At 51.3% G+C, this 17,954-nt stretch overlaps 1 protein-coding gene and 1 long non-coding RNA gene across 11 annotated transcripts in view; both read right to left on the bottom strand.

Moving 5' to 3' along the window:
* Positions 1-1,225: 1,225 nt before the first annotated feature.
* The window catches only part of LOC122393556 (serine/threonine-protein kinase N-like), a 130,646-nt gene continuing 113,917 nt past the window's right edge, over positions 1,226-17,954 (bottom strand). For all 7 annotated transcript variants that reach the window (XM_043389731.1, XM_043389733.1, XM_043389732.1 and 4 more), the window contains 7 exons: positions 7,233-7,409; positions 5,592-5,747; positions 4,821-5,000; positions 3,819-3,970; positions 2,575-2,902; positions 1,941-2,081; positions 1,226-1,603 (listed from right to left, as the gene is read on the bottom strand). In XM_043389731.1, the coding sequence (XP_043245666.1) occupies positions 1,460-1,603; positions 1,941-2,081; positions 2,575-2,902; positions 3,819-3,970; positions 4,821-5,000; positions 5,592-5,747; positions 7,233-7,409 (1,278 nt within the window). In that variant the 3' untranslated portion in view covers positions 1,226-1,459. The remainder of the gene's footprint in view (positions 1,604-1,940; positions 2,082-2,574; positions 2,903-3,818; positions 3,971-4,820; positions 5,001-5,591; positions 5,748-7,232; positions 7,410-17,954) is intronic.
* LOC122393557 lies at positions 11,299-16,325 on the bottom strand. Of its 4 annotated transcripts, none has more exons than XR_006258712.1 (2): positions 16,239-16,325; positions 11,299-12,355 (listed from the first exon to the last, which is right to left on the bottom strand). It is a non-coding gene; the product is annotated as an uncharacterized LOC122393557 (long non-coding RNA). The 4 variants fall into 4 exon arrangements; XR_006258714.1 differs by lacking the exon at positions 16,239-16,325 and adding an exon at positions 15,821-16,230; XR_006258713.1 differs by lacking the exon at positions 16,239-16,325 and adding an exon at positions 15,716-15,766.

Here is a 17,954-nt window from a genome sequence, read left to right as displayed (position 1 = left end):
GAGGATCCGCACGATGACACCCCCTATTTTCCACAGCTTTCCACCATTACACCCAAGATTACTTTACTACTCCGTACACCGTCCCATCCAAAAACTCTCCATTTTTTTTGTGTCGGTTTTATTATACAAAATGAAGTCAAACCGCTCTCTCTCTCTCTCTCGCTCTCTCGCTCTGTCCACGGTCAGCGCCGTTGCGGTACAAAACAGACCGGGCGGCGGCGGCGCGCGGTTTCTCGTGTAACAATTTGGCGCCACCGTCCGCCGGCGGGAGGCGGGCGGCTCGCTTTCACATTGACAAGGCACCATTGGTGCGCCGTCCAGCACGGCGCTGCACCACACATTCACTAGACTGCCTACGGGAGTGGGGGGGGGGGGGACGCGGGGGTGTCACAGCACCCTCCACAAGCAATAACACCGGTTAATAGAGCGTTTTACACAACACAAAATAGACGTCGCCGTCGTCGCGGCGCGGCGGCGCAGCGTCGCGCGCTCTCAGCATTAACAAGCACATTTGCCACCAGTCTGCCTTCATTTCGCACCCCTCTATCCGGGGGGGGGGGGGGGTCGATCCGCCCCCGCCGTCAGCACAGTCAATGGGGACTCCCGGGCTGGGGTTTGACGCCGCTGTGAGCCGGGACTGCCACCGGGCTGCGCCCTCAGCGCCCCCTCGACCAGTCTGATCACACTGTCGATTTACGGCGCCTGAAATCGAGCCCTTCCAATGCGCTTCAACTGTCCTAGGACGAATGGATCGGTCCGAAAGCGTCCAACTGTCCATTTGAAGACGCCCCTCGAGCCAGTCCAAAGGTCTGTCTGAGTCTGTCATCATCAAGCTTCTCTACAACAGATGGCGTCCTCATCGCTGGCGCCTACGCTCTTCCCCCGTGCGAGCGTCTTTGCGAGTCCAACGTAAAACACTTGTCTTCATCAGTCTGTCCGTGAACACTGTGGGATCCAAGTCTTTCAACACGTGTGTGTTCTGTCCATATCACGATCTCACTATTCAACACTGTCGCCGTCTCGTCTATCCGTCTATCCGTCTCCGTCTTGCAGTCCGTCTTCCCGTCTTCCGTCCGTCTCATGCACTGTGGTGGCTGACTTTTAGAAGGCGTCGGTAGGTCGGCAGTCTAGGTGGCGCTGGAGACACCCCAAGCCTTCGAAAGAGCAGTCGGAGCCTGGCAGTCTAGGCGCAGTTCCCACCGGCGGCAGAGCTTAGCCTATCGAGCTTTGCGCCCAGCCTGGCGGGACAGCCCTAGCAACAGCTGCTTGTCAGACTTTCAGGGCTATCTCGGGCCCAGCGGGCTTAGAGACCTCAGCCACCAAGCCATCAGCCCCAGCCCGGCAGGGCAGCCCTACCCAGCCCGTCGGACAGCCCTCCCCAGCCCGGCAGGGAAGTACTACCCCAGCCCGGCTGAGCCCCCCAGTCCCCGGCTCGCCTCAGCCGAGTCCCCTCGGTCAGCTAGCACCAGTCGGCCGTGTAGGTGAAGTCGCGGAACAGCGCCTGGTCGGGTCCGGTCAGCACGCGCGCCTCCTTGGGCGGCGTCAGGACGGCCCGCTCCGAGGTAAACTCCTCGTCAAAGTTGGACACGTCCTCGACGCTTTTCTGTGGGGACGAGAGAGGGGGGGGGGGGGTGTTAGAGACTGGAGGTGGCACATTATCTAAATTTTGTCAAAATATCGAGGTTTGCCCATGAATGTCAACTTGTAACAAGATGGTAAGATTTAAACAAAGAAATGAAGCAGCGGTGGACATAAGCAAAGTGTGAAATGAATAACTACGCAACAGTCTGTATTTGTAAATGCATTGTAAACTATGTAAACCAGCAGAGAGCTAAAGAGAAAGGGTAGCAAAACAATAGCATGTCAAGTACTAAGGCCCACTCATCCGACATGAAACCGGTACGAGCTACACCCCTAGCACCTCCCCCTCTTCCACTCACGATGGTGGGCACGAAGGGCGGCCGGACGCGTCGCGCGAGCAGCTCCTCCCAGTCGACTCCGCTGAAGAAGGTCTGCTTCTTGACATCCTCGGCGTCTCGCTCGCTGGCACCCAGACGGCGCTCCGGGTTCTTACGCAACAGCTGACGGAGGGGAGGGGGAGAGGGGGGGTGTCATGGGTGGGTCACGAGGGGAGAAGGCAGATAAAGACGATGTCTAGATAGACAACTAAATACAATACGCCGGGATAAACAATTGATATACGAAATGATAGCGTGATACTTTCATATGCTTGATGGAACACACAGCTTGATGTAATATACGAACAGAAACAAATGTTACACTCATGGAGCTTCTCTCAGACCTCAGTTTAATTCACTGAATGCCTCCAACATCGCTGCCAAAAAAGCACTCCGCTAATCGCTTGCATCTAGTGGCCACGTGTAATACAATTTATACTCTGCCCCAACAGATGGCTCTGCCTACATCACCCAGCTTCGCTCTCCTGAATACTCACCCGGCGCATGATGGCGATGGCCTGCAGCGACAGGAAGCGTATAGTACCCAGTACCCACCCCTAGTACCCAGTACCAAACACTCCCCCCAGTACCCAGTACCGCAGTACCCAGCACTCACCCGGCGCATGATGGCGATGGCCTGCAGCGACAGGAAGCGCGGGTATCTGAGCTCGTCGTTGACGATACTGTCGAACACCTCCTCCTCGTCATCTCCCGGGAACGGAGACTCGCCGACCAGCATCTCGAAGATGAGCACCCCCAGCCCCCACCAGTCGACGGCGCGCGTGTACGTCTGTTCGGTGAGCACCTCGGGCGCCAGGAACTCTGGCGTGCCGCAGAAGGTGCCCGTACGGTCGCCGTAGCCCATACCTTCCTTACAGAGACCGAAGTCGGCGATTTTGACGTAGCCGTCCGTGTCGAGAAGCAGGTTGTCCAGCTTCAGGTCACTGAAGAGGGAGAGAAAGGCGGGTCAGGTCAGGTCAGTTCAGGTAGCATTGATAGAAACGATACAAGAACCAGACATCTTCTTCAGCTGAGATGGGAGCAGTGTAAAAAACAGTAAGGCATTCGTCTAGGAGATCGGTTAATTCTGCTGCAATTTTGGTGTTAAACGCACCCGCTTACAAAAAAAAAAACTAATGGGCGCAAAATAATCAAAGGAACATAATCGTGCTAATAAAATGGAGGGACGATGATGATCAGTGATCACTAAAGCCCAATAATGCTTACCAACGACCTTAGGTTTCATGCAAATACTCAGTCCTATCTCACACTGAAAATCCCATCGTTAACCAGCTGCAGCTACTGTCTGAGCCGTACGCATAACTCCACACACATTCACTCCCAACACGGCACTGATCCCGTCTGAGCCGGGGATAATCTACAGTGGGTGGGGGAGGGAGGGGGGATAATCCCATCCGGTCGGAGGAGCGGCACACGGGGGTGGGGGAGGGGTTAAAGCTCAAGGTCGGATTTCAGTGGCACGTGCCAGTACACGCAGACCTGCATGATGAAACAGCCTCGTATACATGAAACAACGCCACTAGGGCGGTGATTAACCTTAAAAATTGTCCACTATCCAGCCCGGCTGCGGCTGCGGTCCAGAGCGAGGACCGAGGAAGGCGAGGAAAAGAGAACAGGAAGGGCGAGTACGAGCGCTAGGGCTAATGAAAGGGCAAGAATGTAGGCTAGAAATATGACTATGAGCTAGAGAAAGGGCAACAGCTTGAACTGGGGCTGACCAAGAAAGCAAGGTGGAATTAGTGAATGGAACTGGAATACAACATAATACTGGACTAGGATACAGGTGAGGGCGGTGGCAGGAGAGATACGAGACCAGAATCCGCGGTGAGTGTCACCTACCGGTAAATGATTTTGTTTTCGTGCAGGTACTGCAGGCCAAGCACCACGCAGGCAGCGTAGAACACGGCGCGTGGCTCGGTGAACACGTCAGAGTGGATGTGCATCATCAGGTCACCACCGGCCGCGTACTCCATCACAAAACACACGTGACTCTGTGGACAGGGGTACAGTTACTCCATCACAAAACACGCGTGACTCTGAAATAGGGGTACAGTTACTCCATCACAAAACACACGTGACTCTGTAATGGATAGACAGGGAGGAGGCAACATACTTCATTATCAAATCACAAAATCACGTACCAGAGAAAAACTTCACTGACTTATCTCGAACTTTGTGTAACTGCTATAGCTAAGACAGCTGGCTCCGCGAAAGCGTGATAGTCTAGACAACTGCCGGAATGGTATAACTGATTCGTATTCCTTATACAGGGGTGTGAAACACGAACACGCAGTCGACGGACCGAACCAGACTAGGGTGTTCGCAGAGCCATCTCCCACCCACTGGCTGCGAGCTGCTGTCAGCGCCCCCATTTGCCTCCCGTTTAACCAGTGTCTCATTAGCACAAAATACGGTCACAGCAACAGAGTATACCCCGTCCCGAAACAGACCAGACACTGGACAGGGTACACTCCTAGTCCAGGCTGCGGCTCTCAAACGGGCCATGACGGCCAAGAGTTGGACATTGATCAGACGGATCAGTGTGCGGAGCACTGGCGAGCTCGGAACGCTCCCCGCTCGCACTGTGCGTCATGGAACTCACGAATATTTTGATTTTCTTATTACATCCCTTTGTTAGGCCCCATATATCGTGGAAAATTATCTCATCTATCGCACCATGCGTTTTTTTCTACACGTTAGAATTTACACCTATCCCTCACAAGCAAACCTTAACCTAGCTATCTTTGATCTTGAGCCTACGTGATACGTCTCTATCCCTTTCAACCACCTTCCTGCCCACTTCCTCCCTCTCTCTCTCTCTTCCTCCCCGGTGTTCCGTACCTCAGTCTGGAAGCAGCTGAACAGGTTGACCAGGAACGGGTGCCGTACAGAGTTGGCCACCTCGAAGATGCGCTTCTCCGCCAGCAGCGACTCCACCTCGTCGCGGGAGATGATGTCGGCCTTCTTCAGCGCCTTGATGGCGTAGTACTCGCCCGTGTTGCGGTACTGAGTCAGAATCACCTGTGGAGGGGGGGGGGTTAGTGTATCAGCCCGTAGTACTCGCCCGTGTTGCGGTACTGAGTCAGAATCACCTGTGGAGGGGGGGGGGGGTTAGTGTATCAGCCCGTAGTACTCGCCCGTGTTGCGGTACTGAGTCAGAATCACCTGTGGAGGGGGGGGGGGGATTAGTGATACCAGTCCGTAGTACTCGCCCGTGTTGCGGTACTGGAATCACCTGTCCAGAACGGGTTGGTTAGGAGGTGAAAACAAACCAGAGACAACAGAATCGTATGAATTGAATAAAAACTCTGCTTGCATCCAGAGCATTCCATTGAACATTGAGAAGCGAACGGTTTCCTGACCGATTCCAGACACTAAGTGGAGGGTTTGAGACGAAATCAGTTGATGACATAATATTTATCGAGTCTTTGGACCCCAGTCCAAAGTCTGGTTCTCGACACCCCTTTTCACTCGTTCTTTGGCATTTATTTATCAGACAAACATCACCCAATGTATTATATCCCAGCCGCTCCTCAGCTCAGTTTTCGATGTATTCTGCCCTCTGTTTCTCCCATCCCCTCTGTGTCCAGTCCGTTTCCCTCCCATTCCCACCTTTCCGAAGTGTCCGCGTCCCAGCACGGCGATCATCCTGAAGTTGTCCAGAGTCATACCGCTGAGCTGGGAGACTCGGTGTGACTCGTAGGCCGAGTCACGGTACTCGACGGCCGTGGCGCGGCGGCTCGGCCGCAGAGGCACCATCGGAGGCTCCTGGGGGGGGGGGGGGGCAGGTCAGTCGGGTCAGAGCGGTCAGTATGGGGGTCAGAGCGGCGGCTCGGCCGCAGGGGCACCATCGGAGGCTGGCTTACAGGGGAATAGGGCAGGTCAAAGGGGTCAGAGGGAAGTCACAGAGGGTCATAAGGGAAAAGGGGTTACAATGAGGACTAGCGGGGGTCAGGGTTGGTAATGCCGGATCATTGGCCGTTGAGCGAGGATAATGTAAAGCCTGAGATGAAGTAATCAGAAAAATACTGCACAGGGACACAAAATAACCCGAAAAGAGCGAAAGTTGGCAGATAAGTGGTCTAGAATTAGCTTACATCATACTGATATACTATTAACATTACAAAAAATATTAACATAACATTGAGAAACAAGTGGTACAAACCAGCAGCAGTGTAGCAACACCTATCAATGATGCCATTTGAAATGTCAACTGCAGCTGCAGGCTGTCCCAAGCGGCGCGGATCAACCATTGTCGTTAGCCGTAATGATCAAAACAGGGTCCGATTGCATTGACACTATCAACACCAATCAACCCATTGAGGGACGTCTGTCATTCATATGACAGACCTTGGCACAAATGAAAAGATCGAATCTCCTTTCGTTAGCCTTCATTAGCAAGTGCAAATCAACAAAGCAATGTCACCCGGGTTGCTACACTGGACTCGTTCCAGCCAGTTGCATATGTTTCTGTCGGGAAACCACTAAGCTGGTGGCACTAGTCTAACGGGTACTGGGACGATTGCTTACACAACAGACCTGGCATGAGTTCAGATCAGCGGTGTTCACAAGCCCCCCTCATTTACAGCTCATTTACATCCTGGCGGCGGACGGCACGGTACGATGAGTTACAACCCCCCTCTGGGTATCTATCAGAGCGGGACTTCCCAAGGTCGACCGGGCCGTACCAACTCCTCCCCAAACCATTCTGCACTGCTGACCAGACTGGAGAAGGGCGGCCCAGGGCTGGACAGCTGTATTACGGGGGGGGGGGGGTATATCTCTTCTTCAGTCTCCCGGGACCGCACCCCTGCCGCGGGGAGTACAGTTCCAATGAAATATTGGTCTGCAGTAGCCGCCCGTTAAAACACCCCATTCGCCACGGGCCAGTGGCTTATTTGATGGGATACTGATGGGCTCGGAGACAAACTAATAATTAACAGAGGCTTTTATAGATTATGGCCAGTATGTTGAAGGTCGTGGGCTTTCACGTTTGAGACGCGGTAACTACTGAAGCCAGTGGGCATCACGGCAACTGACAATGCATTGCAAACACGACATTACTCGGCAGTACTGAAATCAATCATTGTTATACATTGGAGGAATGCACAGGTATCGTTTCCGTCAAAGGCCAACTATCTCAATTGTGACACAGCCGACCTACCCTCTCGTCTCTGCTGCTAGTAACAAACAGCTCCCATGCTCTCTCTCTCTCTCGCTCTCTCTTTCTCTCCCCCTCTCTCCCCTACTCACATCATCCTCGGGTTCGACGACGATGGGCTCTTCTGTCGGCTGCTGCGCCAGCCCACGACCCCCCACCGACATATGAGTGACGGTGACTCCGGCACCCTCGTCCCCCACCTCGATAATGTTGACATGGCGGCTCTCGCGCTGCCCGGGGGCGCCCAGCGGCGATATGTCACCCGGCAGCTGCGGGGGAAAGAGGTCAGGTCAGGTCAGGTCAGGTCAGGTCACTGATTTCAACGGTCAAATTAGTCAGATGAGAATACCGTACCATTGGCATTCCCACAATTTTGGCGAATGAAGTTAAATAAACAGCTGAAGTTCACTAGCAAGTACTTTTTCCAGCAGTTTGGATATTACACAAACTGGTTTGGATATCACACTAGGCTGCTCAAGGCCACCTAAACCAATCAGCTGTCTCAAGGCCACCAAGTTGACAGTCAGCTAGCAACTGCAACATTTTATCACGGTACACACACCCCGGTTTACGCAAGCGTTAATAACCGGGGTTCGGACAGCAATGCATAACCAGTCGCGTGTCTACCGGAGCAGTGCCATCTCTGAGTGACCCCCCCCCCCCTACAGCGGGGGGGGGGTTACGTCACAGCGCGACGATTAGGGCGCGCCGAGACAATAAATGGCGCGGGGCGGAGCCGCGGGTTAACTGGGGGGTGCGCGGTTAATGATCAGAACATCACGGTCAAACCACAGCTGCTCGGCCTAATGGACGAACAAAACACTTACCACTAATAGCACACGAAAACACCTCACACTGAACAAAACACAGGTGATTGTCGAACAAAACGCTTTGACCCAATCATCGGCAATGGGTACAGATAATGGTGAACACCGGCACCAAAGGAAGGCGCACTTACCGGTACGAGAGGCCGGCACTTACCTTCCCTGTAACGCCCACTGTTCGGACGAGGCTCCGATGGTTGGGCCGGGGAGGGACGAGCTGATGGTGTTTACCACCTTTTACAGAGTCGTCGGTGAAGTCACACCCACTCACCTGGGGTTGGTGGTTGAACAGAGAAGATGACTTCTATCAGCACGACATTGTGGACACGGATTTTTGTGAATACGGATTGGAGTGGCAACAACTCTCATCCAGTGCCAATCTCGAGAACACCACGGCCGAACTAAAGGAGACCTCTACTTCAAATAGCAGCACCTGAGTACAACTTTAAGAACAAATTCCAAACATAAACGCCGTGCATGAACTTCAAGCACCAGTTCCAAGCACCAACTCCGGGTCGGCGCGCGGCGACTCTCGCCGACCTGACCTGACCCCATAGAGGAAGTGTGAACACCGAGTTCCGTCTTGTCACCTACAAATAATCCCCGAGCCGCGACATGACGGTATTTATCCCTGGCATAACTCAGCACCCTGTCAGAGCATTTCCAACCAATTCACCCGTCTGCAATCAGGGATTTATGTGGGGCCGCCGCAATGATGACACGTGTGGCGCCTGCAACCGGGTAATCACTGCTTGCACCACATAGCGGAGTCACCCAGCAATCCACGGATAGCTTTCTGGTATTTTCAGCTGGTCGTTGTCCACGATTACCTCTCAAGAGTAGCGAATAAACGACAGTCGCCGAGCAACCATCGGCAGTGGGCGGGGTCAAAGTAATGCTGGGCGTGTCCTTTGCCCTCTATACGTCTCCACTGTCCATCTCTGTGCTGTCGTGGGGGCGGATCAACACATTTATCTAGCCGCGCCGGAGACAAGCCGCCCCCGCTGGTTATAGCGGCGCGGGACGGACGGTCCAGCCTGCAGTCGAATGGTCGCGCTACGAACAGCGGAGGGAGGCCCACACACAACACGCGGTGGACAGGAGGCTCAATAGGAGACGCCGAGGCGAGGTAGATTCAGGCGAGATGAACATTTGAACGGTACTGAAGCTCAGCTTATACCAGACATATGTCCCGTCTTGGAAGAATGAAGGCATACCAAGAATGAAAACCACATTCATGCCAATATCGAGAGCTTACGTAAAATGCACGGCATGCAACATTGCGATATGGAAGTGAGATTGCCGAATGGTGAAACTTGCGTAACCGCATCAGACAAAACGCTCCAAACTTTTGAACAATAGAGTTAGGACGACACAACAATAGGCTGGTAGTCATTGACCCCTAGCTAAGCGGTCAGGAGCTTATCTTTACATTGTCTGTCAGCAAGCTCACTTTTAAAACAGGGAATCACCTGTCCCGCCATCCGGTCCGCCTTTCTAAGCAGCTGGTCATTGACATAGATCAGCAGCAATGCATACCTTCATGTGCGAGGACTTTGAAAATGTAATTGGTATTACAATCTGTCCAGCTAATTCACGAGTGACCAATTTAGCCTCTTGTTTCTTTTCTATAAATATAAATTAGACACGATGTCTGGCATAAGGGTAAAGGTAACGCCAACTTATTAAAATATCGCATGTAAAACCATTTCCACCTAACTCCGCCCCGCCACCCGTGCACTGTCAGGTGCGGCCCGGCCCCCTCCCCCGCGGTGCCGGGCGCTGTTTTCGAGCAGCGCTCGTCACGCAATGCCGTCCATCTATTGGTCGGTCTGTCTGTCCGTGACGGCTGAGTGTGGGCGGGTGACGCGTCAGACGGACGACAAAGGTGGCAGCCGGACTGGACCGGACCAGGACCCACTCAGGAGTGACAGGGGACCACCGGCGGCGGACCACGGACCATCAACAAAACAGATCCGGAGTCCGGGACTGTGGCAAAATACCAGGAATCAGCGCGCCGAGACGGTGTCTAGAACAGACATGGAACCAGTGCAGGGCCCCAGGTGGCAAACACAGGACCCGTAAGAGACCGCAAATGGGTGAGAGCCGAGGCCCTGTCAGCCGGCAGAGAAATAGGTTAGATGCCAAAAGACGGAAATCGAGGACCAGCTAACTCGTGCGAATCAGGAGTGAGGAGCCAAGCGCCCTTGTCATTCCAAGGTGACTATAGCGGTTACCGTTAGCATAACATAGGATCGGACTAACACCGCTCCCAACCTTGGTGGGTACGCAGCAGCATTCGTCCTGTGTCACCAGATTAAGGATTCGCCACCGTCCATTGTTCATAAACCGCCGATACAAACAATAGGGACGCCCCTAACGACGTGTCATCTTCGTACAAACTTGGGAGAGATAGCGACCTACAGTACAGAACACCAGCTCCCAGTCAGATAGCGCCGTATGCGGACCTTCCCTACCATACATATGGCTAATGGCATAACTATTACGGAGACGAGACACAGAGATGAACAAAGAAACATGACAATTACGGATAGTTCCTAGTCTGAGGGCATGCTGAAGATGGTTATGGGACGAGGGATGAGAGATGCTGGCCTGGTCAGCTGCCGCACAGGCATATAGAAGACGTTGCTCTTGTATCCCGTTGCTTTCCGATGCGAAGATCGACCTTAATCGTGCAGCGATGCTATTTACAACTCTCTTAGGCCTAGTAACTAGCCTTACAGAGACTTCTTCAGCAAACAAGGAGCCGATACACGATACAGCCCTGAGGAGGCGGGTTCGCCACACTGATGGATGATGGGCGGAGGCGGGCGGCACAGCTTCAAACCGAACCGCGGAACGAGTAGAAGAGAGGGAGAGAAGGAGGAGGAAGGGAGAGCTTCAAACTGCACCGCCGAACGGGGAGAGGAGGGAGAAAACCGGCCCGCCCACCGCGTGTTTATCGTCTATCGTCCCGCCTCGCCACCTCTGTAGAAGCGGCGCCGACACGAGAAACGCGGCGCAGTTCGCCACCACAGCGAATCAACCCGACTTGGATCCGTTCAATAACGAGCTTCCCAGCCCTGCAGCAGGAGCTGCCTGAGCTCTGAAGCCGCCTGGCGAGCCTGGGAGCTGCCGGAGGGAGCTGAGGACGCCGATTAGCTGGGAGAAGGGCTTAGGCTTACTGCTGACGAGCAAGGACTTCAATCGGCGTAAATGGCTTATTGGTTTTTAATTAATTGGTTTTATAGACCTTACTTATAGTTTGTCTGCTGCCAAGCAGTGAACAACTTAAGAAGAATCCAAATAAGACATGATCCTTATGAAGCGATCGTTTTTTTTTCCGTTCCGTTCCGTTTATTGATTATAATTTGGGATCACACATTGAACAATTCATAATTTATGGCACTGTCAAACGGGATTGGTCGGAAAGGATTCACATGTTAGTTTTGTTAGAATACGGACAGTTAGTGTTAAAGGTTATATTGGGGAGTTTGACAGTGCCTAACCAGACGGTAACACAAAGACGAGATCAAAAAGACGAGTCAGCGGTCATTCCAGAGAGCGGCGACCCAGCACCGCCGCCGAGCGCAGCGGCCATCCGGCACCCGGCGCCAAGCACCAGCCGGGCCTTGGTCGATGGGGATGGTGCCCGGAGAGCGGCGACTCAGTATCGCCGTCCAGCACACAGTCATCGGGCGTTCGACGCCGTCATCCCGCCGGTCCAAGGTCGGCAGTAGCGCCACAGAGGTGGCGCCCGCTCCACCAGTGGCGCTCGTCCCACCAGTGGCGCCACCCCATGGCAGCATGAAGATGTAGCCCGTTGTCAAGTCAGGAGAGGGGGCACCGCTGCCGGTCACCGCAGCGGTCGCAAGGTGCCGGTCATCACACATCCAACGGGCCGCGGCCGAGAATGAAGTCTAGTCGGCTGCCCCGTAGTCATGTCCAACAAGCTCACTGGGACTTCGACAGTTCGAGAGCGGCGAATCAGTATCGCCGCTCAGCGCAGCATTCATCAGGCGCTCGACGCCGTTAGCCAGCCGGTCGGCTGTACCGCCTCAGAGATGGCGCCTGCTCCACCAGTGGCGCTCGTCCCACCAGTGGCGCCACCCCATGGCAGCACGAAGATGTAGTCCGTTGTCAAGTCAGGAGAGGGGGCACCGCTGCCGGTCACCGCAGCGGTCGCAAGGTGCCGGTCGTCGCACATCCAACGGGCCGCGTCCCGAGAATGAAGCCATCGGGCTGCAACCGTGGGTAGCCGCCCTGTGCGCCACAAGGACGGCATCTCCTCAGGGAGCGGAAGCAACAGCCGCCATCCGTCGCAGGCCGCAGCAGCCCCCAGCAGCATGGCACCGGGCTTCGACCGGACCCTGTCCAGCCGTGTAGCTCAGCTGTAGGGGCAGATGGTCGGAGAGGAACGTTAGGCCGGGGTCAATCACATTATCGTTCAGGGGTCGGGAACGTAGGCAGGTACAAACTGGTACGATGCTGGGGTATTTAAAGAATTGGAAAGAAAACTTGAGTAGCGTAGTGTTGAATGGCCATTGTAAATCTGTATATGAATTCATGTATGAATAAATATGTATACCGATATCGATGAACTAACAATACATACATGCTAAACGGAGTGCAATGCTAATCCCGTTTATGATTAACACTAGACATAATGTGTTTGGCTAAGTGCAGCGGGATATAGGTTGTTTAACTTCCTGAGGTCCCGCTGCACGCCAATAAGTCAAGGAAGCAACGGATGTGGTGGTGGTGGATCAGAACTATCAGGGAAAAAAGTAAATATGGAAAAAAAGGGTAAATAGAAAGAAGACAAGAGCAAGTAATACAGCTGAGTTATTGGAAAATCTAATAGTCATCAATGAAGATATGCATAAGACATTTCTTAAAAAGGGATTTACTGGAGGGGATATCACGAAGGTTAGGTATACGCGAGGCAATTACTTGGTTCCAGATTACTGGTGCTCTACAAAATGGTGAAAATAAACGATAATTGCGTAACCGATAATTAGGCACCCCATCCCCGTTGTCCGTAGAGACCAGCTCATTGAAGTGCCTGGGATTACGAACTGGACGAGAATGATTACTTATGTACAAGGAGAACCTAACCGAAATAGCATCAGGTAACCGGTCAAAGAGGAAGTCATGTAAAACAAGAAGCAGCTGTTTGTTTAAGACATCACAAAGCTTAAGAAGTTTAAGTTCACGGAAGAGTGGAGAGGTATGGGACAGGCGACTCACACCAGCTATGAGCCTGATCGCTCGCTTTTGCGCAGTGATGATAGGAATTAGGTTACATTCATAATTCGAGCCCCATACAATCAGGCAATAACTAAGGTAGGGAAGGACAAGGGAGTTATACAAGAGGATCATGAGTCTCTTATTAAGGAGATATTTGGCTCGGCCCATTATGCCAATATTTCTACTAATGACGCAAGATACTTTACTAATGTGAGACTTGAATTTAAGATTTTCATCTACTAGGATACCCAAATACTTTACTGTAGAGGCTCGCATTAAGTTAACACCTTTAGCAGGTATGGAAAGGCCTTCCATCTCATTACTACTAGGGGAGTAAAGCTGGTAAACTGTTTTGGAGGTCGAAAGAGACAACCGATTTGCGTGGAGCCACATAAGTACTCTTGGAAACGACCGTGAAACTGCACGTTGGAGCTCAGCACGCGATTTTGCAGAGTAGAGGATGGCTGTATCGTCGGCGAACAAAAGAAATTTGGCTTCATCACATACTTTAGGAAGGTCGTTTATATAGAGAAGGAATAAGATTGGCCCCAAGATTGAGCCCTGGGGCACACCACACGTAACGTCAATAGTACGCGAAATAGTATCATTAAATTTTAGACATTGCTTTCTACCAGTAAGATAAGATGAAAAAAGAGACAGGGCATTACCCGTAATGCCATATTTTGACAGCTTTTTAAGAAGAATATTTGTATTTACTGTATCAAAGGCACGAGCCAAATCAAGGTAGATACCCACAGTGGAGTGGCCAGCAACAAGTTTGGCAGTAATAATGTCGTGCAAAAGGCAAATGGGCATATACGTTGAGTGATTGGCTCTAAATCCAAATTGTTGCCCAAAAAGTATGTTATGTTCAGTGATAAAACTAAGGAGTTGAAAATGTATCACTGACTCAAGAACTTTAGAAATGGCAGGTAACACTGAGATAGGCCTATAATTCGAAAATAACGATTGCGAGCCTGATTTATATATTGGAGTAATCAGAGCAGTTTTCAGCACAGCTGGAAATTTGCTCTTAGTGATGCAGGTGTTAACTAAATGAGTTACGTGTGGAACAATCACTGGAATCAGATGTTTTAAAAGTTTACTGTTGATGCCATCCAAGCCAGCACCAGAATCCTTTAGCCCTTCAACAATGTTTAAAACAACTGCTTGGTTATTCTTAGGTGTTGTTTTTGATCCGCATAAAACTTGGCAGAAAGCTCGTTAAAGTACTTGGTCTGTATAGCTCAGAGGTAGAGCATTGGAGCGCTAATCCAAAGGCCCGGGGTTCGAGTCCCCGTACAGCCCAAATTCTTTAACGAGCTTGCAAAAGATGACTGATGTCATCACTGTCTATCGTGGAAGCCGTATGGCTACCCATCTACGCTGGAGTACGAAAAACATCATCTCACGCTCAAACTGCTTGGTTAACTGGCTGAAAAGCTAATTCATTTGGAACCGCAACATCATTCAGGTATGTTAGAGGATCAACCGTGCAGGGGCCAAGAGCTGCATCCAAAGTTGGGGCTACTTGAGCGTAATAGTCGTTAAACATGCATGCCAGCCTATCAGGCGCTGTGACTGTACCGCTTTCAGTCTCGAATCTGCTGGGCAGATCCCTTTGTGTTTTTCGTTTATTAATAGCCTCTAGCAAATCAGCCCAGAGCCTCTTGGGATTGCCAGCATTCTTTTCAAATTGTGAACGGTAGTAATTTTGTTTGGCATGTCTCAAAGTAAGTCTCAGAGCATTACGGTACTTCTTGTACTTATTCAGTTTATCATTGGAGCGATCCTTTAGAAATGCCTTCAGAAGAGCGCTCCTCGTGTTCATAGAGCGTAGGAGCCCTGGTGTTACCCAGGGTTGTACGGGGATGCTTTTCCTGGAGGTTTTGATTGAGGAGAGTTCTGAGACTTTGGTCTGTATTACAGATATTAGCTTACTAGCACAGTCGTCTGGATCGTCCAGTTCCAAAAAGCCCTCCAGACTGTTGAGAACATTTACTTTGAGTTCATCAATTCGATTATAGTTAAATTTAGGTCTGGATGCAGCTCCTTTGACAGTTGGGCTTTGTTTGACCAGGTCGGTAGTGCAGCAAACAGCTTGATGGTCAGCGATCCCCGCACAGATAGCCCCACTAAATGTGATGGCATCTAGGACATTTGTGAAAATATTATCAATGAGAGTTGCTGGGAAGGGTGGAGTGGTTGATATTCTCGTAGGAACAGTGATAGTAGGATAAAAGCCATGAGAGCTCATACAATCTAAAAATTGCTTAGAATCATGATTATCATTGTATTTGAATAGATTCACATTAAAGTCTCCACCCCAAAAGCATGGCTTCTTCAGTTGAACTACTTTATCAAGGGTATCTTCAAGAAATGGCATCAAAAGGGAAAGTGGGTATGACGGTGACCTATATAGAGTACACACAACAAATGGGACTCCATGTGGAAAAGTAATAAGAATGCTAATACATTGAAACTCAGTTTGGCATACAGACATCTCATCGATCACTGCACAGTATGGAAAGATTTCACTCTTGATATACATGGCACAGCCCTTGCCAGTGACATTATCAGTGGGTATGGAGTGGATCATTTCATACCCATCAATCCTGTAACAGTCAGTGATGTCAGATTTAAGCCAAGTTTCAGAGATCAACAGTATATCGACTTTAATATTTTGCTTGGAAACAAAAGCAACAATAAAATCAAAGTTTTGGTGGAGTGAGCGAGCATTAATGTGAACCATTGATAAGTCCGTTTTGTCTAGCACATGGGACATGGATGAGGGCAGGATTGTTTTGCATTTAGAGGAAACAGATTGTAAATGGGGTATACTTATAGGAATATTGTGTAGGATAGGAGAGTCATCAGGAACAAGTTTGGGAAACCCATCCTCAAGGATTACATGGTAAGTTCCATTGTAGGAAATGGTAGAAGACTAGAGAGTACTATTCGTAGAGAAGATTACAGATGCCAATCAGTAAACACAAATGATTGAAGAAAAAAACAAACAATTACCTAAATCTGGAACTGAAATAATAATATATAATAAATAAATAAACTGAGGGGTTTCAGCAACCACAATCAGAGACAGGATACACTACTTAAGAAAACAAGTTCAGGTACTCGGGGTACATGCAGTTTTAAGCTATAAAATGTCAAATAAGGGGTAAGCAGCACTCAACACAGTGGCATGTGGCATTCCCGCACATTATCTGCCTTAAAATGGACTCCACTCATTAAGCACCCCAAATAGACGCCTCCTACACCGTACAGCCATCCTCCTAAGCTGGGATCAATGACTGATGATAAACTCGACGGGGACTCCGTGGACAAGGGGCGTGTCACCACGGTCCGATGGGCGTCAGACACCGTGCTCCGCCCTATAGGACGGTGGTCTGATGAGTCCTAACACCGGGACATCTCCTGAGCTACAGAGACACAGCGGGGACTCGGGATGGACGCCTCCGTCCTGGCTGAAGCAGTCACTGACCCGATAACTATTAACCAAGCAAGGCTGTTCAGTGTTAAGCATCAGACAAGGCAAAGTATTCACCGTCTTCGCCTGGGTAAGGATACTGTCCTTGCCTACAATCACGAACCAAAGCCAATGACCGGATAACCTTGTGAGCCTTAGGCATCAGAAACAGCAGCGAGGCTGCTATCAGTAATGTCTGAGTAGGTGTGAAGTTAAAGCGTCCTCGGATACGGCCAGAAACGATTGCAGAGTAAGGCGCAAGCAGACTTCCTAGTTTGTACTCTCATACACGACTCCGGCAGTGAACTGTGCAGTGTGCAGACTGGTAGCGCCGCCGCTCGTTCTATTGGTTCAGGACGTACTGCTTAGTCAGTGTACCCTACACACAGAGAGACTCCGGAACTCACACACGAGCCAAGGACGGTGGACTGTTAGCGCTGGCTGTCGGCACACAACTTGGAGGGTGGGGCGGAGACGATGCCAGGGTAGCTCGAGTACAGGGTACGGCCAAAGGATGGAGTCATATGGAGTCATTGGTCGTAACTGTAGGACGTAGGCGCAGTCCAGCGGAATGCAAATAAATGTCACTGGCTGGGCTGCACTGCGCTGACCATAAAACGGCGGCATAAACTGCAGTTCACCAATAGTGTGCTCTACGTGCATTCGCCCCTCTTGACATTAACGTCTTCGTCATATCATTTCAACACACTAAGGTCCAATCTAAAATTCCCCAGATTCATTCCGTTCAGCACCTTCCACCTCCATGAGAGCACTCGACCGTTCCCGATCCGTTGTGTTCGGCTGACACCCAGCCTGACACGACGCGGCGCTATTCTCCCCAGGTCAGCCGGGCCACCCGGGGTCACTCCGGGGTCACCTCGGAGTCACACCTACCACAGTCGACAGTCCGGGTCAAGTGGCACCTTTCGAAACGGCAGCGCAGGTATCTTCATCAACAGCACACGCGCCGAATGGCACGGCATCGCGTGGGGAGGGAGGGATTCGCCGTCTTTTTGTAAGCTCTCGCTGGGATATTCAACATGTCTTACATCATACCGACAGCAGTAGTAGGGGAACAAAAAGGTAAAACACTGCTCCTGGAACAGCAGCTATTCACGGCGAAAAATCGACAGAGCCACGATGGGTGATGTCACTGACAGCCATTCGTCTCCGTGCTGCCGCCCACACATTGATCACAAAGTCGGTAGCGGTGGAGCGAAGCATGTGCCAATGTAGACTCGCAGGCGGGCTGAGGT

Source organism: Amphibalanus amphitrite, unplaced genomic scaffold (genome assembly GCF_019059575.1).
Source record: "Amphibalanus amphitrite isolate SeventyFive unplaced genomic scaffold, NRLGWU_Aamphi_draft 000542F_arrow, whole genome shotgun sequence".
Taxonomy (NCBI): Eukaryota; Metazoa; Arthropoda; class Thecostraca; order Balanomorpha; family Balanidae; genus Amphibalanus; species Amphibalanus amphitrite.
The sequence above is the reverse complement of the archived record's forward strand: the minus strand, read 5'-3'. Positions and strand labels throughout refer to the sequence as shown.